This window comes from Microcaecilia unicolor, chromosome 13 (genome assembly GCF_901765095.1).
Source record: "Microcaecilia unicolor chromosome 13, aMicUni1.1, whole genome shotgun sequence".
Classification (NCBI taxonomy): domain Eukaryota; kingdom Metazoa; phylum Chordata; class Amphibia; order Gymnophiona; family Siphonopidae; genus Microcaecilia; species Microcaecilia unicolor.
In genome coordinates, this window is record NC_044043.1 from 66,197,839 (window position 1) to 66,222,030 (window position 24,192).

The 24,192-nt window shown below is 43.2% G+C and overlaps 1 protein-coding gene across 1 annotated transcript in view; it reads right to left on the reverse strand.

The window, feature by feature from the left end:
* NMNAT1 (nicotinamide nucleotide adenylyltransferase 1) overlaps positions 1–24,192 on the reverse strand; it is a 49,698-nt gene that overhangs the window by 13,416 nt on the left and 12,090 nt on the right. Inside the window, exons 4-7 of the mRNA XM_030222142.1 lie at positions 13,495–13,575; positions 9,071–9,133; positions 8,884–8,946; positions 6,050–6,464 (exon numbers count right to left, since the gene is read on the reverse strand). Of these exons, the coding sequence (XP_030078002.1) occupies positions 6,050–6,464; positions 8,884–8,946; positions 9,071–9,133; positions 13,495–13,575 (622 nt within the window). The remainder of the gene's footprint in view (positions 1–6,049; positions 6,465–8,883; positions 8,947–9,070; positions 9,134–13,494; positions 13,576–24,192) is intronic.

Below are 24,192 nucleotides of genomic sequence, written 5' to 3' on the forward strand. Positions count from 1 at the left end.
AATGAGAGAGCGTACTCTGCAGGCTATAGGTCCTTCTTTCTGCTGTGTCCCGCCTCCTGTGAAGTAAGGCATAGGCAGGATGCAGCAGGAAGAAGGACCTGAGGCTGGCCAATAGTCTTTTTTTGAGTGGAGGAGTAGCCTAGTGGTTAGTGCAGTGGACTTTGATCCTGGGGAACTGAGTTCAATTCCCACTGCAGCTCCTTGTTACTCTGGGCAAATCATTTAACCCTCCATTGCCCCTGGTACAAAATAAGTAGCTGAATATATGTAAACCACTTTGAATGTAGTTGCAAAAACCTCAGAAAGGCAGTATATCAAGTTCCTTTTGTCTTTTTTGATCGCTGGCACCGGGCCTGGGGAATCTTGCCCCCCTGCCCCTCCTCTTGATGGCCATGGCTCTGGCACGAGGGGCCATAGGATGAAGGTGAAAGGGGATAGAAGTAACCTGAGGAAATACTTCTTCATGGAATGGGTGGTGAATTAGTTGAACACTCTGCCAGTGGAATTGATGGATGCGAAAACAGTATCTGAATTCAAGAGAGCTAGGGGCAAGTACATAGGATCTCTACGGGAGTTGTAGGGAGAGTAGATGGCATGGATAGGCAGACTGGATAAGCCATATGGTATTTATCTGCCTACATTTTTCTGTGTTCTATACTAGTCAACATAATCTATAAACATGTTACAACCAACACATTTATAAAATCATCACAGATATGCAAGTGTATCACATAAAATAACTTTTTAAAAGGCAAGATTGATATTTGTATTTAGTTGCTTTCCTTTTTTTTTTGTAATTTACTGTGGTATCTAGTGACTGAACCATGCAGTTTGTTATTGGTTGCTGTATTTTTTTTTTTGTAATTTGGATTTTGCTTACACCATTTTCAGTAGTAGCTCAAGGTGAGTTACATTCAGGTACACCGGGTATGGTGTATGGTGGAGAAGCACAGTAATACCTATTGTCTTGGGATGGTGACACCCTATAGTTAAACTGTAAAATCTATCCTTTGAAATCTGTTGACAGTGCTACCCAATTGTCTGATATAAAATCACACTGGGTTAAATTTTATTATTCCTTCCAAGTTCCAAACCAACAGAATATTTTGGTACCAGTCCCTTTGAATTGCCCCTCTACTCTACCCTTGAGTCATATTCTGCATGTTTTCCACACTTGTTCTTTTTATTATATAGTCTGCCTGGTGTTTTGAGTGAAGGGAGCCCCCCTGTTCCCTAACTGGATCACTGAGGGGGCTAGCAGGCAGGCAGACATCACAAGAACCATGCATGCAGCTTTAATAGTGTGTCCACAGAACCATAGGCATAGGCTTGAGCCTAGCCACTGCTGCCTAGCGACGTAAGCCCTGCTGTTCAAGGCCATTGTTAGATGCATATTTTCAAAGCACTTAGACTTACAAAGTTCCTTAGTAGCCTATGGAACTTTGTAAATTTAAGTGAAAATAAGCTCCATACTAAGGTCTAGGGCAGAAACTTAGCATAGTAAAAGATGGTAGATAAAGACCTGTATGGTGGCTGCGAGGGGCGTTTCAAGATGGCGGATGTTGCCTGTTAGCATGAATCGAGGCTCTCTGGATTTTTTTTCCTTTTCTATCTTAAACATAATAGTTTTCTCTGAAAGATGCCTCATACAAAAAGGAAAGGGGTGGTAAAAAGCTTACCATCCGTGGCAGGAACCACCCAGTTAGTCCAGTCGACCCTTGATAGTTTTGCTACAAGCACGCCACGCCACGGGACAAGGAGGCGAGGAGCCCTGCTGTGGGAGCGTCTGGAGGAGTAACAACTGGGGCTAGTAACAACTCTTTCCTCTCCAGATCTTAACCCTCCTCTGTGTCCTGCAAGCACAAGAGGTGAGGCAGAGTTTTCAGAAGCCTCCGAAGGGGGGGCTGAGGAATCCTCGAGGGACGGACAGAGCCTTGCCAGAGAAGCCTGCAGATGACTTACAGCAGGAGCTATTAGCTCCCACAGAGGTAACCCTAGGAAGCATTTGGATAATGTTACAGCATTTGAATAAGACAATTACAAAAGCTGCTTCAGACACTGCCTCTTTGGTGATTAAAGTTGATCTTTTGTCTGACTCTGTAGAAAAAATCAAGCAAGATACTGATAGCCAGAAAATACTTTTCCAACAAGAATTAAGTTCATTAAAAACTACAACTGAGTGCCTGATTAAGGATAAAGTTATTATCCATAACAAAATCGATCAGCTTGAAAACTTTAACAGGCGGCTCAATTTGCGAATATTGAATTTTCCTAAAATGGTAGAACTGAGTGCTCTTGAATTGTTTAAAAAATATTTGTCTGATATTCTCAATTACTCCTCTGACCATATTCCCCCAATAAACAAAATCTACTATCTTCCAATACCGCAAAAAAGGAGAGAGGAGGAAAAGAGAAAACCAGAGAATCAAATGCAACAAGCTTCCGGATTACAAAATTTGACTGCATTCCTAGAGCAATCCCAACCGAAATCCACACTCGCTCTACGTTGTTGGTTTCTTTAGTCTTTGAGCAAGACTTGAACTCAATAATGAAGTTATATTTTAAAAATGCTTTAAAAGGATTCTTGGGCGCACGAATCTGGATTTACCTGGATGTTACAAGAGCAACTCAGGAAAAACGGAGAATGTTTCTTGCATTAAGAGAAGATACTAAAGCACTGGGGGCCAGTTTTTTTACTGGCATACCCATGCAAATGTATGATAAGATATGTGGGTAACAAATATGTTGTCTATGAACCGGATCAGCTGAAAAGCTTTATTGCTTTAAAGAAAATTACCAAATTGACTTTTGGGACCAGTGTTGAGTAAAGTAATTGTAAAATAGCCCGTGGTTTGGGTCCAGGCCTTACTGCTATTATGAACAAATATGATATATGTTCTCCTCAACTTTACTGACCTCCCCCTCTAAATTAGTGGTCTAAGAAAAGAGGAATATTTACTTTAGAATATTTTGTTATTTCAGATAATATCTCTGTGTTTCTTGTACAAGATATATCTTGTGAATAAGGTTTGAAATATTATAAAAAAAAAAAAAGACCTGTATGGTGAATCCAGTCTGCCCAACAAGATAAAGTATCACATACCATGTAAAATTAGTTTATATGTTGAGTTTGATTGTCCTTGCCGTTTTCAGGGCACTGACCATAGAAGTCTGCCCAGCACTCTTCTACTTCTGAAGCTAACGTCAAAGCCCCTTAAAATTTACACTCCAGCCCATCCATATCTATTCAGTCATGATCAGGGCGTAGATCGTAGAAGTCTGCTCAGCACTGGTTTTGCTTCCCAGTTACCAGTGTTGCCACCCAATCTCCGTTAAGATTCCGTGGATCCACTCCTTGTAAACAGGATTCCTTTGTTTATCCCACACATTTGAATTCCAATACCATTTTCATTTCCACCACCTCTCGCGGGAGGGTACTCCATGTATCCACCACCCTTTCCGTGAAAAAATACTTCCTGAAATTACTCCTGAGTCTGCCCCCCTTCAACCTCAATTCATGTCCTCTAGTTCTACCGCCTTCCCGTCTCCGGAAAAGGTTTGTTTGCGGATTAATACCTTTCAAATATTTGAACGTCTGTATCATGTCACCCGTTTCTCCTTTCCTCCAAGGTATACACATTCAGGTCGGCAAGTCTTTCCTCGTACGGTTTAGCAAGATACGGCCTCCAAAACTGAACACAATACTCCAAGTGGAGCCTCACCAATGACTTGTAGAGGGGCATCAACACCTCCTTTCTTCTGATGGTTATACCCCTCTTTATGCAGCCTAGCATCCTTCTGGCCACGGTCGGCGCCTTCCCATATTGTTTCTTCACCTTCATATCCTCTGACACCAACACCCCAAGGTCTCTCTCCTGAGTTGAGCTTACAAATCTCTCCCCTCCTATTCAGTATCTCTGTTTTGGGTTTCTGATCCCCAAGTGAATCACTCTGCACTTCTTGGCATTCAATTTTAACTGCAAGACCCTCAACCATTCTTCTAATGTTTGGAGATTCCTTCTTATTGTTTCTACTCCCTCCAAGGTATCTATTCTATTGGCTATCTTCGTGCCATCTGCAAAAAGGCAAACCTTTCCTTCCAACCCTTCAGCAATATCTCCCACAAATATATTAAACAGAATCAGCCCCGGCACCGACCCCTGAGGAACTTCACTGCTCACCTTCCTTTCCTCCGAGCGGATTCCATTTACCACCATCCTCTGCCACCTGTCGGTCAGCCAGTTTCCTATCCAGTTCACCACTTTTGGTCCTAAGTTCAGCCCTTTCAGCTTATTCACCAGTCTTCTGCGGGGGACCGTATCAAAGGCTTTGCTGAAATCCAAGTAGATTACATCTAGCGCATGTCTTTCATCCAGTTCTTTGGTCACCCAGTCAAAGAAGTAAATAAGATTTGTTTGGCAGGAGTTTCCTTTGGTAAAGCCATGCTGCTTCAGGTCCTGTAACCTGTTGGCTTCTACTGGGGAGGAAATCCCAAGTCCAATCTGAAGGCTAGGAGGCATATTTTCAAAGCACTTTGGGAGGCTAAGTTCCATAGGTTTCTGTGGAACTTTGGGAGGCTAAGTGCTTTGAAAATGAGCCTCTAGGTCACCTTCAGCTTTCAGATGGTTTGAGAACCTCCTGTGGCATGGGGACTAAGACAATTGCTCTGCTTGCATCTCACACATCAATGCTGGCCCTGGCATTGCCTGTGCCAGTGTTAGCAGTCAGATGTTAACCGATGTCTTCACTGCCAAGATTGACCTGTATACTTTGTTTCATAGTTCTTCTGTTATTTGGATATTTCCAGGGAGTTCCAAGCCTCTCTCTTGTGGGGTGCATTCTCCCCCATGTAAGAGCCAGAAACCTTAGTACTACTAGCTCATATGAAAAGTTCTTCAAATCTACTGGCCACTTTTCCTGTGTGGTTAATAATAATAGCTGCTGGAAGCACACTCTATATGCCATAAACATGCATGATTAACATCTCCCTTAAGGAATATGTGTTGCCCTCAAAATTATGGATATCCTGAAAACCTGACTGGCTGAGATTCCTCCAGGACCAGGTTTGGGAATCACTGTTTTAGTGTCTTATCCCATCATCTTATCGGCCTTCTAGGTATACTTATTCTTTGAATTTAAATCTTCCATTGTCTGGTAAGATTTGGTATAAACATTTTTATGATAGCTCCTTTAGTTGTTTAGCAGTTAAGTTATGGAATTTAATTCCAGCTCAACTTCAAGGTATTACAGATTATTTTCTGTTTAGGAAAACTCTGAAAACTTTTTTTATTTGAGAAATATCTTGATATATGAGATCTTAATTATACTGAATTTTTATTGTAACCTGCTATGACTCCTATTTGGAATTTTGTGGGATATAAAAGCTGGGAATAGAATGGAAGAATTCTTATAATGAAAATATTTTGCCTGTCTGGAGACTGCACTTGGGAAAAGTTAACATTTACCACTAACCTAAAGTTAACTAACCCTCCCTATTTACTAAGCCGTGCCACTTTGAATGGGCATGTGTTGGCATTGCCACATGGCTTAGTAAACAGGGGGGGGGGGGGAGGGGAGAGAGTTTGCTGTTAAAGCCAGAGGCTGTAATCTGAACGCTAGAGAGATCTAGTAAATATTATGGAACCCAGAGATTAATTTGTGTAAGTACCAAAATAAATGGTTATGTAAAACTGTAGAAAGTTGTTAAGAAGCCTATCGAGAAGGGAGAAGCCACCCATTTAAACTACTCCCTTAAATCTGTAAATAAAGTATGTTGATAGTACATCAGTGTTCTGCTCATTCATCGTAAAGGTGTCAGTGCTGAATTTCTGGCCCAAAGAGCTAACCCAGAAAGGACCTTTCATCACAGTACCCAGAATCTAAAAACCTAGGGAAAGCCAAAATGACCTTAGGTTGGCCCAAGATACCAAAAATACAAGAGAAGGAATGAGATCTTGAGCATAAAACCTTTATTTGTCTTTTTACAGCACTAGAGCATCTGAGAAATGACCATCATTCTTTATCCTTTCCTTTCCATGAGTACTGTCACTGCAAGATGGAAGGAAAGGAAGTGCCGGTGTTGAGATTTTGCAAGGGTGCCAGGATGACATCGGCATTGCGTTCCTCGCTTGCCCGGCTATAAAGAGAGTGCCTTTCGATATAATCCAGGACAGAGGATGGTAACAGGTAGCGCACACTCTGGCCTCTGCGCAGTGCCCGCCGGATCTTGGTGGCAGAAATGTCATTCTGTATCCACTCGTTCACCAATATAATGCTCTTTCTGAATTGCCATAGAACATCTGACTCGTAGATGAACTTCTGTGCATCACTGCCAGCTCTACTTATGCACACCAGGCCATAGTCTGATAAAATTTCTGCAACATCCTCTTTCTTCCAGAGATTGGGGACATCAAAGGACTCCAGCAGATCTGCTCCACAAAGAAACTTCAGCAAAGGTCTCGCTGCTGAGAGACAAACTCAGTTAAGTATCTTTCAGTCACTTTATACAATTGCTAACTGTGGGTCTGATTTTATAACAGGACACCTAAGTGAGAATCTATTTATGAAGGCAACATAGGTACCTATGTGCCTTTATAAAACAGGCACCCAGAACTAATCCCGGTAGCAAATAATGCTGATTTACACATTTACACTTGTTCCAAAGCTGATGTAAATGTGTATATGTTCTCTACTGTTGTATACTGGTATTTTATAAACTATGTAAGTACACTGCAACTCCTCCTCTCTTCTACTTAATCTAAGCCTCCAGGAACATCTACTTGCAGATTCTGTACAAGTGGGCATATACTTCTGTGCACACTGGGGTAAATATTCAGGCCATAGTGGTCAGCATTTTCTAAATGCTGACAGCTGGGGCTAATGTAGGTGTCCCGGCCGATATTCAGCTAGGGCTTGCATAAAGACAATTATGCAGGCCCTGGCTGAATATCGGCCAGGACCCCACAACTATTTAAAGGCTCTATGGAGCCCTGAGAGCCACCCCTTCCCTTCCCCCTCCCCACTGCAATGTATAACACCCCTGCCTCTGGTCTTGGTAGCCCCCCCCCTGGTTATACCATAGCTCTCAGGTGATTCAGCAGGGTCGATGGGGGCAACAACAAAGCCCCCTTACTCCTGCCCTCTGTGGCTGCCTGTAGAAAATGACAGCCACAATCTCTTCTGGCAGCTCATTGTACTTCTGTAGTACCATGACAGGTTGTGGCAGACATTTTCCTCAAGCAGCTGCAAGGGGGCTTTTCTCCTGCCCCCATCAACCCCACTGGATCACCAGGGAGCTATGGTAGGCCCCTGGGGTGGGGGGGGGGGGGGCGCAGGCTTGGAGAGGGAGAAAGGAAGGAGGGAGGCATATGCGGGGGCACTGTAGAGCCTTTAAATAGTTATGAGGGCCCTGGCCAATATTCAGTGCCAGGGCCCATATAGCTAAGCAGGTTAACTTAGGACACCTTTTGAGCCGCTCTAAATTCACCCACTTAGCTAGGCAGGTCCTGGTACCGAGTATTGCCGGTACCTGCATAACACCTGGATCCTCACCAACGCCACCCTCAGTACCAACTCTGACCTGAACATTTTTTTCTTGGGCTGGTCAGAGCCAATATTCAGCGGCACTGCCCAGTTAAGTGCCATTGAATGTCGGTAGTCAGGTGGCCCCAATCAATTTAAGCAGGCAGGAGCCTCTCCTGCCCACTTAAATCGCTTTGAATATCGTCCAGATATCCTTTTTAGATGCAAGTCATTGCCCAATTTTATAAAATTCAGACTTTATGTGCAGAAAAAGATTTATGAAATGACTGCCTTTGTGTGTTAACATAAGAGAGACTACACAAGAGCCAGTACTCACAACCACACTACTAGTCCAGTCTGCCTAGTTATACCTAGGTACAAGATAAAGGTATTCCCTGTATGCAAGTACCTACTCATGAATGACTTATGGGGGCCACCAATTGCCTGACGGTTTCTTGGCAATTATTGGGGTTGTTTGCCATCATCTTCCTCAGTCATCTTTACTACCCCCCCACCCCCACCCCCCAAAGCTAATGCTGGGTACTCATTTACTGAGTGAAAGTTGATAGATGGCGGAGTTGTCCAGAGGCCAGCTATCTGACAGAAATCTCAGGATGGGATTTAAACTCAGTGTGTGGGTGAAGTAGGCAAGCAACCTACTGACTGCACAGTGAGGCCTCAGTTATAACTGCCCCCCCCCCTTAAGAAACAAAAACAGAGTGCTGGTTTTAGGTTTGAGCTTTGGCAAGTAGGAGCAAACCCCAAGCCTCTCCTTGCCATGGGGATGATGTTCCCTGCCCTACTTCCGAGAGAGAGCGAGTCCCCCATTCTTTGGATTGTCCAGATTTTTTTTTTTTAATCTCTCACTCCTTTTCCATAGTAACCCAAACCAAGCTACCTTCACGTACATCATGTATTTCCATGCCTTCAAACTAACCTCCCCTTTTACAAAGCTGAGCTAGTGGCAGCAGGTGTGGTAATGCCGACACAGCCCTTCAAAGTGAATGGGCTGTGTCGGCTTTGCTGCGCGGATTTGTAAAAATAAAAAAAAAAAGAGGGGGGGGGGGTAAGTTGTACCTGAGGCAATGGAGGGCTAAGTGACTTGTCCAGTGTCATAAGGAGTGGCAGCAAGATTTGAACTATGGTTTCCCTGGTTCGACCCCTGCTCTGAAGAACAGATTTAAAGATTTAAGAGAACCTGGTATCAGAGTTTTCCCTCCAGAATTTTAAGGTCATAAGTAAATAACAAGGACCATTAATCTAGAGACATTTTGCACTTTTCCCTTTCCTCCTTCAATGAGGAATCCAGATGGAGGAGATGTAGTCTGCAAAGAACACTGCCTATGAACAGTAGACCGATACCTGCATTTGAAATTCTGCTTGCAGTTCTTTTAGCCTGTTCACTGTTGTACGTATCTAGTGTTGCTAGGGAAATCAAAATGACAGAAGTGAGAGTCAGTCTGCACTTTCCCTATCCTCCTCCCCAAGGAATCCAGATGAAGGAGATGTAGTCTGCAAAGAATATTGTCTTTGAACAGTAGACTGATACCTGCATCTGCAGTTCTGCTCGCAGTTCTTTTAGCCTGTTCACAGTTATACGTGTCTAGTGTTGCTAGGGAAATCAAAATGACAGAAGTGATAGCACCACAGAGCAGAGAAGCACATGGGACAATTTCAGGTCTTTTGCTGGGGGAATGGAGAAGAGTCAACTGAACTTGTAAAATAAGACTAGGCTCTAACCTAGCGAGGAACAGAAATGACACTGTCACTATATTTATCACTTATAACACCTAAAAATTATCAGGTTGGTGGTTCCCCTCCCCTCCCCACAAACATCCTGCTAGACTATGGAATGCTTTGAAGTCCCCATACACATCTCCTACCCACCCTGCTAGACCATTTGCTTATTTCTGATCTGATGACGAAGGGCAACCTTCGAAAGCTAATCAAGAAATGTATTAAGTTATGTCCAATAAAAAAGGTATCATCTTATTTTCTTTTCCATGTTTTAATTTTGTTTGATTTCTATTGATTACCTTTAAGAGTGGACTAACACGGCTAACACACCTCTTTACAGGTTGATACTGAAACCTGGTGGTCACTATATTTTTTTAAATGCCAACTTATGCAGCTAAAAAAAACCCTGTATATTCAATGCTGCTACACAGGCAAGCAGCAATGCTAGATATATGTAGAATACAGTGAGCACCAGCAACTAAACATATAGCAGTGATATTCAACTACTATACATATAGTTAGATATTATCACCCATACTCTGCCCAGGCACTATAAAGGATAGCGCCAAAGCAGTTACAGCCATTTTTGATCGGCACTATTCTTACATTGTCTTGGAAAATCAGTGGCTGGAAGAGTTACGGACTGAAACCAAAGCACAGGATGGAAAAACAGAAGTTCTTATGTTAAAATGCAACCCAATGATCAAATACAAGGAAAAGGCAGGTCAGAGAGAGAGTAGAATATATGTAATACTATAAAGATAGGCAGAGATCAGACAATCTACAACAGAATTAAAAAACAAAAATCTAGTGAAAGTCAAAGTGACTTTTCACTGACCCAAAATATATTTACTGAGTCCACATAAAGTAAGGAAAGAATCAGACCTTGAACATAAATGAGTCAACACTGAAAAAAATTGCTGACTGAGGGGTTTAAATGTCAGTCATGATGTTTAAATAATTCATATGTATTCAGTGCTGCTATACATGCAACCAGCAGCAGTAAATTAATGTATGAGTATTAGCCTACATGTATAGTGACAATATTCAGTCTCCATCCATATAGTTAAATGGTTTAATCTAAGAAAGCCTTTTTGCTGAATATACAACCTGGATAGCACCAGCACAGTCTGTAAGAATGTCTGCAGATGCTATGAATTTATAGATAGTGTATTTATACATTTGGCAGTCACTGTTAAACATATAAGTGCTTTAGAATATTGGGATAAACATAAAGGAATCCTGCTCAGAAGGAAGGGATCCCCAGAAGCTTAGCCAGTGGTGGGAGGCAGGGCAGACTTATACGGTCTGTGCCAAAGCCGGTGGTGGGAGGCGGGGATAGTGCTGGGCAGACTTATACGGTCTGTGCCCTGAAAAAGACAGGTACAAATCAAGGTAAGGTATACACAAAAAATGGCACATGCGAGTTATCTTGTTGGGCAGACTGGGTGGACCGTGCAGGTCTTTTTCTGCCGTCATCTACTATGTTACTATGAGGCATATTTTCAAAGCACTTTGGGAGGCTAAGTTCCATAGGTTTCTATGGAACTTTGGGAGGCTAAGTGCTTTGAAAATGAGCCTGCATGTGACCCAAAAATCTCCATTCCTCTTTTTACATGACTGCCACATGTAACTGCAAATTGCAGCATTGGATAGACCAAGAAGTGGTGATCACACTTAGTCCCTGTCTTCTCCCACAGCAAAGTTAATGCAAGATGAAAACAAAAAAAGAAAAGAAAGAGCTGGTGTCTGATTGCTGTAGCAGCACCAGGATGAGGTTGATACTGAGCTCCCTGCAGTATAGTGCCTATCTCTCAATGCACTCTGACACAGCAGGTAGCAATAGGTAGTGCACACTCTGACCCCTATGGAGGGCTCACCAAATCTTGGTGGCTGAGATGTCATTCTGGATCCAAGGTTCTTTCTGTGTCACCACAACACATCTGACTCATAGATGAACTTCTATACATTGACGCAAGCTCTGCTTATGTATTTCAGGCCAGAGTCTCACACAATCTCCTCTACCTTCCAGAGAACAGGGTTGCCAAAGGACTCCAGCACATCTGCCCCACAGAGCAGCTTCAACAAGGGGCACCCTGGAGAGAGATAAGCTCAGTTCTGGCCCACTCTGGCCACTCCATGCAACTCCCAATTGTGAATGTCTATATACAAGAATGACTGCACAAGTATTGGTACTCATGATCATGTCAGCAATAAGCAAGGGTATATCTCAGCTGCTGATCATAGAATGTGACCAGGTGATCCTGACCAGTTGGGTTTTCAAGACATCCACAATGAATATGCATTAGAGAGATTTGTATACCAAGAAGGATTTCCTGGGACCTGTGAACTCAACAGGCTAAAGCCAGGAGACTTGCAGCAGAGCCATGGAGGCTGCCTAGCTGCAACCAAAGCTCCCTGAAATAAGACCACAAGAGGGCGAGGCAGAAGCCTGATTTCCCCCTACCTCTCAGAGTAGCCCACTGGGCCATCAAGAGGTGTGTCTTAGCAATGGCAGTATATAAGGAAGTCCAGCCAGATACACCCCTTGCTGGTTGTGTTTTTCAGGGGGCCTGACCTGCATGCACTGCTACCTCTGCTCCTAGTGCTGCTTCAATGCAAGTTCCTCCCTATTTGCTTCATTCTTATTTCTCTCTCTACCCTTGTTTTTTTTTTTTTTTTTGGTTACATTTGTACCCCGCGCTTTCCCACTCATGGCAGGCTCAATGCGGCTTAGGTACTTATTTGTACCTGGGGCAATGGAGGGTTAAGTGACTTGCCCAGAGTCACAAGGAGCTGCCTGTGCCTGCAGTGGGAATTGAACCCAGTTCCCCAGGACCAAAGTCCACCACACTAACCACTAGGCCACTCCTCCACTGTCTCATGCCCGATTCCTGCACCAAGGTTGGTTCCTGCTCTAAGTGATTCCTGTTCCTTGCCTATTCCTGCTCAACTTGCCTGCAAGTGCCACCTGGGATTTTTTAGTCCTCACTAGCACACCAGTTCTAACTTGGGTGTGGAACTTAGCTCCGCCTGCTCACTGGTACACCTAGTCTTCAAATCCTTACTCAAAGCCCACCTCTTCAATGTCGCTTTCGACACCTAACCATTATACCCCTATTCAAGAAATCTAGACTGCCCCAAATTGATTGACTGCACATTTTTGTCCTTTAGATTGTAAGCTCCTTTGAGCAGGGACTGTCCTTCTTTGTGAAATTGTACAGCGCTGCATAACCCTAGTAGCACTTTAGAAATGTTAAGTAGTAGTAGTCTACTAGGTCCATTAAGAGGCAAGTCTTCTGGCAGGATGCAGACACAATGGTGAAGGAATGGGGCAGAGGGGCAAATGCAGCCCATTTATCAGCCCTTTGTGACAGCTTATGAAAGTCTTCTATAGCTCGATTTAAACAGCTACAGGTTTGCATGTTGACCTATTTAAGAGTATCTTTTTTAAATTTAATTTCTGGAGGTATTTATTAATGATTAAAACAACAACTTCTTTGAAGAAATGTAAACAAATAAATCATCAAGCTAATACATGCAAATGCTATTACTACCCTACCTTACCCACTGTATATAACCAAAGGTACAATTCACAGTAAGGTGATATAAGATACCTCAAACAATTTGAACAGCTTTCATATTTATAACCATTTCTTCCCCTAAAGAAAGAACCCTAGCCCCAACCCTAAAGGGCAGGTTATGTTTAAATGTAACTTTCTCCAGAGGCATATTTGTTAAGCAGTTTATATGGACAATATTGGACAAAAGTGTAGATGTTAATGACATTTAGTCAGAAAGGGTTACCAAATCTTCTCTGTTCAGAAGAACATCTATGTTCTGCAGTCAATTGCTCTATTTAAGAATATCTTTTGTAAGTTCTATAGCAGTGGTTCCCCAACCTGGTCCTAGAGGCACCCCAGCCAGCCAGGTTTTCAGGATATCCACAATGAATATTCATGAGAGAGATCTGCATGCACTGTCTCCACCTCATGAATATTAATTCTGGATATCCTGAAAACCAGACTGGCTGGGGTTCCTCCAGGATCAGGTTTGGGAACCACTGCTCTATAGTGAGATTATCTACAGGGGTAAATATGCATTGGCTCATTTTTTGTCTTATATGTATCTTAGGATGGGTGGGTAGAGGAATTTATGACCATTTGTCATCATTTAGACTTATTCCAATTATAATTAGTGATAACAGAAAACCTAGATACAATTTTGTTCCCCTACCTTTTCTAGGTTTAGGCAATAAAGTGCTCGATTGTTCGGCTTCTAAGCCAAATGATAATGATGTTGTACTAGACAATAGACCTATGAAAAATAGAAGATATAAAACTTTCAGTAAATAAACATAATTTAAGCTTACTCTAATTCCAATCAGGCAGGCTATTACATCAACTCCTCTTGCTCATATCTTCCAATTTCCTGTCACAGCATCAGTGCTATAGTTTTATGATATAGTAGTAGGTATAGTTTTCTTAACTGAAATATAGTTGCAATCAATTGATGGCCTCCTGTTCTTGGAGATTTGCCCTCTGGACTATAGAATTCTTCTCCAACCTCAAGAAGGGGGAAGGGGAGGAGGTATTTTTCTGATCTATAAAGACTTTTTAAGTGTGATGAGAATAAACTCATTTTTAAGTCCTTGCTGAGAAATGATTGCCTGTAGTATTTCAGATAAAATATCAAACATATAAACGGCGAGTGACCGTACTCACTCGCAAATGCGCAGTAGAGACCTTCTCTGCCCCGCCCCCACGTCAATACGTGATGACGGGGGGCGGAACACAGAGGGTCTGTACTGCGCATTGCTGAGGGAGGGACACCGCCGTCTAACGCTCCCCCCACCCGAGTCGCCGCCGCCACCCACCTTCTACCAGGTCGGGCCCTCGCTCCACTATTGAAACAGCGAGGGTCTGGGAACGCAGCACTGAGCTCTGCTGAGCTGCCGACATCGCCCTTCCTTCTTCTTCTCTGCCTCTGTCCCGCCCTCGACGACGTTACGTCACACGAGGGCGGGACAGGCAGCTGCAGGCAGAGAAGAAGAACGAAGGCCGACATCGGCAGCTCAGCAGAGCTCAGTGCTGCGTTCCCGGACCCTCGCTGTTTCAATAGCGGAGCGAGGGCCCGGCCGGGTGGAAGGTGGGTGGTGACGGCTCGGTGGTGGGGGCGCGAACTCGGAGGGGGAGGGGCAGCGGCGAACTCGGCGGTGGGGGCGGGCCTTTCAACCCCCCCTTCCTATAATAGCCTGTTTTTACGGGCTCAAAGTCTAGTTAAGTAATAAGCTAGGTTGTGTCATCATTTATCAACCACCCAGTAACTGGACAAAATACACAAACACTTTTATATGATTTTATTTCTCAATATGTTATACAGTTCCAAAACTGTCTAGTATTGAGTGAGGACTGTGATGTAAGGGTCATCTAGCAATTATTATGCAATTCTGACATCTGATTTTGATTTAGAGGATCACCTCCTGTTAATCTCTATGCTAGGTGACGTTGGAATTAATGGCAATGTGCTTAGGTAGTTTGATGGCTTTTTGTCAAGTAGGATTTATAGAACAATATCATGGACAGGGCGTATTGATGCAATCAAAATGATGTTGCTCCCTAAACTATTATATCTATTTCTGGATCTCCCGATCCCAATTCCTCAGTTTTTTTTTCCAACTTAACCGCAAGTTGTTTGCTTACATATGGCGGAAGCATCCACCTCGGTTGCGCCGAGCCATGATGTACCAGACACATGACAGAGGAGGTATGGGAGTTCCCAATTTCTATTTGTACTATCAAGCAGACCAGTTGAAAGTATTAGCTGACTGGACCATGACCACTACTAAGAAGTGGCTACACTGGGAGCGAGCTTGGGTGGGGACTAGATCCTTGGGAGATGTTATGTGGCTACCGGGGAGTGATCTACTGGCCATAATTAGGAAAGTCCCGCTGGGGGTGGGTCACCTGCTATCAACATGGTATCGTATACGGAAACAATTTTTCCCTGAGCGGAAATATTACCTGCAGACAGCTATCCGGAGGGCCCCGGGTTTTCTGTTGGGCTCCTCAGAACCGGTATATGAGCGGTGGGCCATGGTGGGTCTGTATAATCTGGGTCAGGTTTGGGTTAATGGGAGGATTCTTAGCTTTGAAGAACTCCAAGAGGAATATGGTTTGAGGGAAAGTGACCTCCTTTATTATAGCTGCTTAAGAAACTATATCCACAGACGAGCACCGGAGGAACTGGGCCTAACTGAAACAGCGTTAGAGAAGGCCCTACGGGTTGGGGGGGGGGGGGGGGGCAAAAGAAGTGTATCTCGTTTACTCTACTGCTCTACACTAACCCCCAATCATATTAAGTTGAAAGATGGGAGGTAGCATTACAGTGCACATACCCAAGGGGAACCTGGTCAAGGGGATATAGATTCTTGCTTAAACCATCTTTAGCTCAAAATATGGTAGAAAATGGTTTTAAGATGCTATACTGGTGGTACTACACCCCTGATAGACTATAGCAAATGTACTCCAAGGTATCTGCAGATTGCTGGCGTAACTGCGGTTCTCGGGGCTCCTTCTTACATATATGGTGGGAGTGCCCGCTGGCCCAGACCTACTGGAAACAAGTGCTCCGGATGGTTCAGCAAGCGTTAAAACAACATTATCCATGTAAAGTGGAATATTGCTTATTACACTTTAAACCTCCAGAGGTATGTGTCTCTCACCATAGACTTGCAACTCAGTTTTTTGCTGCTGCAATGCTGTCACTGGCAAGGGCCTGGAAACAACAGACTCTACCTCCAATGCAACTTATACTGCGTAAGGTGGACTAACTATACCAAATATCGAAACTTACTGCAATGAGAACAGGCCGCTTGGGGACTTTTCAAAAGATTTGGCAGCCCTAAGAACTAGTTGATTCAGTGTATTAGCCTCTGTATGAGGGTATAGTTTTTCTTAGCTTTGTTTTGTATGGCATTACAGAATTTTCAATAAATGCAACTTTAAAACTTAGATTTTCTAGAGTGAAAATGTGTGATACAATCTCAGAACCATGGAATCTCTTAGTTGTGGTGTTCTACAAGGATTACCAGTCTTGCCGATGCTTTTTAATATTTTAATGAGATTTTTTGATAAAGGCTTAGCTGAAATGGGTGTAAAATGTTGGTTACGCTGATGACATAACCCTTTTAATTCCATTAACATCTTCAATAACTGATAGTTCATCTATTACCCAGAAATGTTTTGTTATGGCAAAAGGCTGGGTAACTCACTATTGTTTAAATTAAATAGACAGAAAACTAAGGACCTCTTATCAAGCCACACTAGTGGCTCCCGTGCAGCAATGCTGACGAAGCCCATTTCAAAGGAATGGGCGTTGTTGGCAGTACCCCACCCTGATAAAAGAGGCCCTAAATTAAGTAGCCGTTTGACCTCCACAAGGCTCTGTCTCTGCTTTTGCAGACTGGGTGTAAAAATCCTGAAAAATAAATATAGATCTTGTGATGCTCGTAATACAGTTATTTCTTCACTCTAGCCACCTCAGAGTATTTTGTTTGTCCCTGAAATTGTACAATTATAACATGATTCCCCCTAGTTTATTATTGGACCCAGGCACGGGAACAAGTGCATGGTGTGTACAATCAAGCTCAATGTGATTCCCTTTGGCCTCTAGGCCCAACACACTCAGCAGCCATCTTGCCAAGAATTATACTGTGTTGCTGCTGCCTTCAGTTTTCTCTGGGAGACCAAAAATGTGGAGACTGAGAACCAATCCCAATGCAGCAATATCCTCTTGCCATTCTTCAAGAGCCTTGTAACATCTTTTGAGACGGTCAATTTTTTCCCCCATAAAATGTAAGTACATCCTCTAAACTACTGACTTGCCCCTCAGTTCCTTCCAAGTGCTCTAATTATTCTTTGATGCACAAGACCAACTCCACAACCTTGTCGATAATAATTTCTAGCTTAGTCTATATTTTTAGTAAGTTTATCAGGGAATCAATTAGGGTCTTGCTGCAAGGAGCTTGAGTCCCTTTCTTATGCTGTGTGTTCTACTGCCTCCTTGCTGCTTAATGAGGACTCTTCCAATGGGTTGTCTGTGGCCTATTCTCAGCTGTGGCAGTTCCCTCCCCAACACACACTTTCTGTGCCTTGTCTACCCATAATTTGGGAATTAAACACTTGACAGCTCCTTTAGACATTATCTAATCTGCTTGACTAGTCAAGCTGCTCTCAGAAATCAATAAAAATAGCAAGGATTGTCCAGAGCACATCTGTTCCTGCTAGTGCATCACATGACTCTCTCCTCTATTGCATTTGATTGAAAAAGTAAATGAATCTCTAATTCCAAATGTGAAAGGTGCAGGTAAAGGGTTGATGATGAGCAGGGTCCTTTGTTCGGAGGGGCAGCCCTGCAAAATGCAGGTTAAAGTTTTTAATACCCATGTGTCTGTACTATTTCCTGCCATGTTTTCACAGAAAACTGAAGCATCCCTTTGTGTTTTTGTGAGAGGGCCTGGGAGGTATGCTGCTTCCTTTCTCATTGTCAAGGTCTAGGGTCTTATTGCTAGACAGACGTTTCTTTGGTTGCAGGCACATACAAGGCTGATAGTGCCTGCAGTTACACATTGCTAGGAGATGCTGTGTCAGACACCGATGCCTGTAAGGCAAGGGTATCACTCATCTAGTTGCTGAGTTGTTGTCCACTGGTTGTGCAGTTATTTTATGGTCATATTTTGGCCTTTGATAAGTTAAAACTGTAATATTCATTTTCTCCCCAAATAAATTGTCTCCAATACACAAAGCATTGTAGATTCTTTGAGCTCCGAAGCTCTGAACCACACTGCTTTCCTTGTCTCTATGACTACGGCTGCTGCACAGGAGGCAGTGTTGTAAGAATCATATGCGGAGCATATAAGGTGATACTGCAATTCATGTATCTCCTAGATAAGATGGCTGAGGGCTGCAACTGTCTGTGTCAGATGGTCCTTGACCTCCTTAATGTATTGCATTAATGCACAGTGGTAGTGCAATATCTGTAACTGGGACACAGTGATTCACAATGAGTCAGCACTGAGCTGTTATATATCTTCCTGCTCACTGTGTCTAGGATCTTTGGCTCCTTTCCTGGAGGGATATACTGTAGACCATTATTAAATTGACTTGGGGAAAATCCACTGCATATTTCTGGGAAAAGCAGCATAAAATGTATTGAACATTTTTGGGATCTTGTCAGGTATTTGTGACCTGGATTGGCCACTGGTGGAAACAGGATGCTGGGCTTGATGGACCTTTGGTCTGTCCCAGTGTGGCAATACTTATGTACTTTAATTTTCTTTAATGCAGTCTCAGACACTGCTGACTGAAGTGGCAGCTGAGGGTGCATATGCCCCAGAGCTGCTTGAACTTTGTATTTCAAATCCAGTTTTTTTAGATACTGCTCCTGTAGACAAAGGCGCCTGCTATATTTGGAGTTGTAGATCCTGGAACATCTCATGAATGGATACGGAAAGGGTTTCTTTTGGTGCATTTATGCACTGCATTATTGAATTAAAGTCCTGCAAATTTAGTGGTGCTCCAGAAGTGATAGACATTTAACTAATTTTTGAAGGAATTTGGATACAATATTGCTGAAGGGCTATCTGGTAAGGTGTCACAAAAATGCCTAGCACCTGCCTGGGGTTAACCCTTTGGCCACCTGGAGGGTCTGCCCTCAGCACTGCTCAGGCCTGCCTGCACCTGGGCATGTGCTCTATACTAGCACCCTCCACCCCTCTGACTGGATCCCACTTGCCTCTGCACGAGTCTCCTACTCAAGTTACTCCCTGGTGATTTCTCGGTTACTGGGGCCACACTCTCAGGGGTCCCACGGTTATTGGTTAGTACCCACAGACCTAACACACAAACCACCAGTGTGAAGAAACAGTGTGTTTTAAGCCTGTAAAATGTATTGCATATTTTCCTGCACTGATTATGTTCTGAAGTGTATTTCTCCTATTTGGCTAGCAGGTGGTGTCTCTTTGCTGTAAAGCTGTTATAGGGAACTGAATGTTCTTTTTCTTTAACACAAGCAGGAAGCGAGCAGCAGTATACTTTAAAATCTTGTTGACTGGGCTCTGATTGGTCCAGGAGCTCATTTCATTTAGAGTGTACTGATTTTGCCTTCAGTCTTAGCCTGGAAGGAGACATCTCTTTGCTAAGGCTCTGTGAACAATTATGCGTCCTGATCTTCCCAGATACTGTTTAGACAGTATATAGATGTTTAGCTAGTTTTCTAATTGATCCATTTTTCAGTTACTTGTTACTGTTTGTTATTTGTACATTTTTGTTCAGTGTCCATTTTTTGAGAATAAACAAAATTGTTTGTTTGCTCTGCTTGTCTGGACTGATAACGAATCCTGGTGGTTTGTGTGATGGGTTAGTGAGTGCTTTCTAGGAACTGTGGGACAACTGGGAGTGTGGTCCCAGTAACCTAGAAATCACTGGGGATAATTTGAGAGAAGACTCGCCCAGAGGCGGTTGTGACCCAGTCAGTGGGAGGAGGGTACTAGCGTAGAGTACAAGTGGCAGGTGTAGACAGACCTGAGCTGTGCTGAGGATAGACCCTCTAAGTGGCCTTGTGGTAACCCCAGGTGGGTGGCTAAGCATTTCATGACAACCAGGATTCTTAGTCAGTCCAGGTCAACAGAGTCAATAAACTAACAAGGATTATTGTCACAGAATTAGACCCATATAAAACGGAAGGAAAAGTAACAGGCAATAACAGGTAACTGAACAAGGATCAATATTAAAACTATTTAAACAATTTGTCACTACCTGGGTAGCACCTGGGAAGCTTTAGGAAATTAACTGCTCACAAGCCTTGAACAGGGTCTCAGGACAGAGATGTTTACCTCTGTGCTCCCATACCGAGACTAAAAATTACCTCACAGGTGGGAATAAACGGTCACTTCTGTAACAGTTTTACAAAAAAAAAAAAAAAAAAAGACAGTCACCATCTGCTGGCCAAAGAAGGGAAATACACTGGGGAAAAAATCTGTCATACATTCACATAAGAAGTCACAGACATAAGTCCCCTGTTTCATCATATAAGGTTTGCCTCTTTGCAGATGATACCAAAATCTGCAATAGGGTAGATACCCTTGATGAAATGGATAACATGAGGAAGGACTTAGTGTAAGCTAGAGGAATGTCTGGAATTTAGCAGCTTAGATTTAATGCTAAAAAATCCAGGGTAATGCATTTGGGCTGCAAAAACCTGAGAGAATGATACAGTTTAGGGGGTGAAGAACTTTTGTGCACAAGAGAGGAGCAGGACTGGAGTGTGATCATATGTTATAACCTTAAAGTGGTCAAACAGGTAGAAAAAGCAACAGCAAAAGCTAGAAGGAGCTTGGGTGTATAGGGAGAGGAATGGCCAGTGGTGATGATGCCCCTTTATAAAACTCTGGTGAGACCTTAGAATATTGTGTACAATTCTGGAGACCGCACCTTCAAAAAGATATAAACAGGATGGAGTCAGTCCAGAGGGTGGCTAATAAAATGGTCAGAGGTCTTCATCATAAAGCGTATGGAGTCAGACTTAAAGATCTCAATATATATTCTTTGGAAGAAAGGCGGGAGAGGGGAGATATGATAGAGACATTTAAATACCTGTGCCGTATAGATGCACAGGAGGCGAGTCTCTTTCAACTGAAAGGAAGCTCTGGAATGAGGGGGGCATAGGATGAAGGTGAAAGACTCAGAAGGTGGATAGACTCAGAAGGTAACCTGTGGAAATACTTCCTCATGGAAAGGGTGGCAAATTCATGGAACAGCTTCTCGGTGGAAGTGGTGGAGACGAAACCAGTATCTGAATTCAAGAGAGCTTGGGACAAGTACATAGGATCTCTAAGGAAGAGCAGATGGCATGGATGGGCAGACTGGATAGGCCATAAGGAGTAACCTAGTGGTTAGTGCAGTGGACTTTGATCCTGGGGAACTGAGTTCGATTCCCACTGCAGCTCCTTCTGACTCTGGGCAAGACACTTAACCCTCCATTGCCCCTGGTACAAAATAAGTACCTGAATATATGTAAACCGCTTTGAATGTAGTTGCAAAAACCTCAGAAAGGCGGTATATCAAGTCCCATTTCCCTTTACATTTTTTCTATGTTTATGTTTTTTTTTCTAGGAGGTCTCCTCCATTTGAGGCTGTCCCAGTCCTGCTGGCTCTTCCTCTTCCTATGCTAGTTAGAGTGTCGGGTTTTTTTTTTTTCTATTTCCTTTGGTTCTAGGGAGTTGACTTTCTTCCCCGGTTCTCATCAAGTGATAGAAGCTCTTGAAGAAAGGGAGCTGGTGATATCCACCCTGTACGGAAGAGATTTTGGTGATTCCCATAGTGATGTGACATATGGGCTTGCTAAGAAAGGCATACTGCATTTCATTCTAGGCTGCTTTGGTTGTACCACATAAAGGCAGTGTATCAAATCCATGACCCTTTACCCTTTTAGAGTAGGGAATGTAGAGGTTGCTGTACAAGCTCCAACATGTTTTGGGAAAAGTTCTGCATGAATTGGACTAGTACAGTGGTGATAGTTTTCCCCAGATTAGAATTGTGAACCATCTGCTGCTGTTTACTACTACTACTACTACTACTATTTAGCATTTCTATAGCGCTACAAGGCATACGCAGCGCTGCACAAACATAGAAGAAAGACAGTCCCTGCTCAAAGAGCTTACAATCTAATAGACAAAAAATAAATAAAGTAAGCAAATCAAATCAATTAATGTGAACGGGAAGGAAGAGAGGAGGGTAGGTGGAGGCGAGTGGTTACAAGTGGTTACGAGTCAAAAGCAATGTTAAAGAGGTGGGCTTTCAGTCTAGATTTAAAGGTGGCCAAGGATGGGGCAAGACGCAGGGGCTCAGGAAGTTTATTCCAGGCGTAAGGTGCAGCGAGACAGAAGGCGCGAAGTCTGGAGTTGGCAGTAGTGGAGAAGGGAACAGATAAGAAGGATTTATCCATGGAGCGGAGTGCACGGGAAGGGGTGTAGGGAAGGACGAGTGTGGAGAGATACTGGGGAGCAGCAGAGTGAATACATTTATAGGTTAGTAGAAGAAGTTTGAACAGGATGCGAAAACGGATAGGGAGCCAGTGAAGGGTCTTGAGGAGAGGGGTAGTATGAGTAAAGCGACCCTGGCGGAAGATGAGACGGGCAGCAGAGTTTTGAACCGACTGGAGAGGGGAGAGGTGACTAAGTGGGAGGCCAGCAAGAAGCAGATTGCAGTAGTCTAAACGAGAGGTGACAAGGGTGTGGATGAGGATTTTGGTAGAGTGCTCGGAAAGAGAGGGGCGGATTTTACGGATGTTGTAAAGAAAGAAACGACAGGTCTTGGCGGTCTGCTGGATATGAGCAGAGAAGGAGAGAGAAGAGTCAAAGATGACCCCAAGGTTTCGAGCTGAGGAGACAGGGAGAATGAGAGAGCCATCAACAGAAATAGAAAACGGGGGGAGCGGGGAGGTGGGTTTGGGGGGGAAAATGAGAAGCTCGGTTTTGGTCATATTTGGTCATATTTGAAGGTCATGTTTGAAGGATTTCTTATCCTCAGACATAGAGCACTGGGAAACAAATCAACCCACTATAATGACCACTCCCCCTGCTCAATCACAGGATCACCAAAGCAAACTATGTGCTTCTCAGTTGGCTGGGTTCAACTGCATCATTACCAATTGCAAATGTGACAATTCAAAAATGTGAAAAAAGGATTCCCTTTCTTTAAGATCCCATTTATCTGGATGCACCGCAATCTAATGTCCATAAATTGAATTGTAAGCATCAATCAGCACTATCCATATCCAACCAAAAAAGCCAACAGACAACCAACATCTGTGTGCTATTAGTTTTTTGGTTGGATATGGACAGTGCTTACCGATGTTTATAATTCACTCACCTTTTCTAGTCCATTATATTTTTCCAATTCCAGAGGTCGCCGGACTACTAAATGGGTCACCTTGGATGTTGGTTCCAGCTTCCACCTCACTTGCTCCTGAACGCCTGTACAAGCAGCAATGGCTTTTCCCTAGTCTCTCCCATTGACAGCCTTCACTTAGTACTGGCATTTTCAATCCTGGGGATCTGTACGTAGATCCGCCATTAGATTTTTATATGCTACTTACTACAAAAGACTAGGAGGCATATTTTCAAAGCACTTAGACTTACAAAGTTACATAGAAACCTATGGAACTTTGTAAGTCTAAGTGCTTTGAAAATAAGCCCCTATATGTCTCCATCACTGATATTGCAGTTATGGTTGGCCCATTCAGAGTCAGCGCCAGTGCAATCAGGAAGCACCAGCAGTATTTAATTTTGTTCCTTCCTCAGGCGCCTGATAAGATCTGCATACTTTCTCCTCTTCCATAATGTAATGAGGGACAGGTCAACATGTATCTGTATTTGGCCTTTCCACATTACCTCACATCTTCAGGCTGCTTGGTAAATTTGTTGATAGAATCTGTGGTCTGAAAGGTAAGCCACTAAGTCTCTGGGTTGATTTTGATGGAACTTGCCTAAAGCTTTGTGTGCCCTTTCAACTTTGTTGTTAATGAGATTCACAGTCTCATGCTCAGAACCCATACTGTTTGCAAATATATTCTAGACCTACAATCTTGCCTCCTTATATTCTGCCGTTCTGGACCACCCCCCCCCCCCCCCCCAAAAAAAAAAAAAAAAAAAAAAATTGTAAAATACAATGGCAAATCCTCATTCAATGATTTTCAACCAAGTGCTCAGGACACATCCATCTAGTCTGGTTTTCAGGACATCCAGAATGAGTAAGTTTGAATAAAGAAAGAATATGCATAAGCTAGATCTGCATACCAAGAAAACAGATTTGCAGGCGCTCACTCATGCATGTTTATTGTGGATATCCTAAAAACCTAACTGATGGCTGTGCC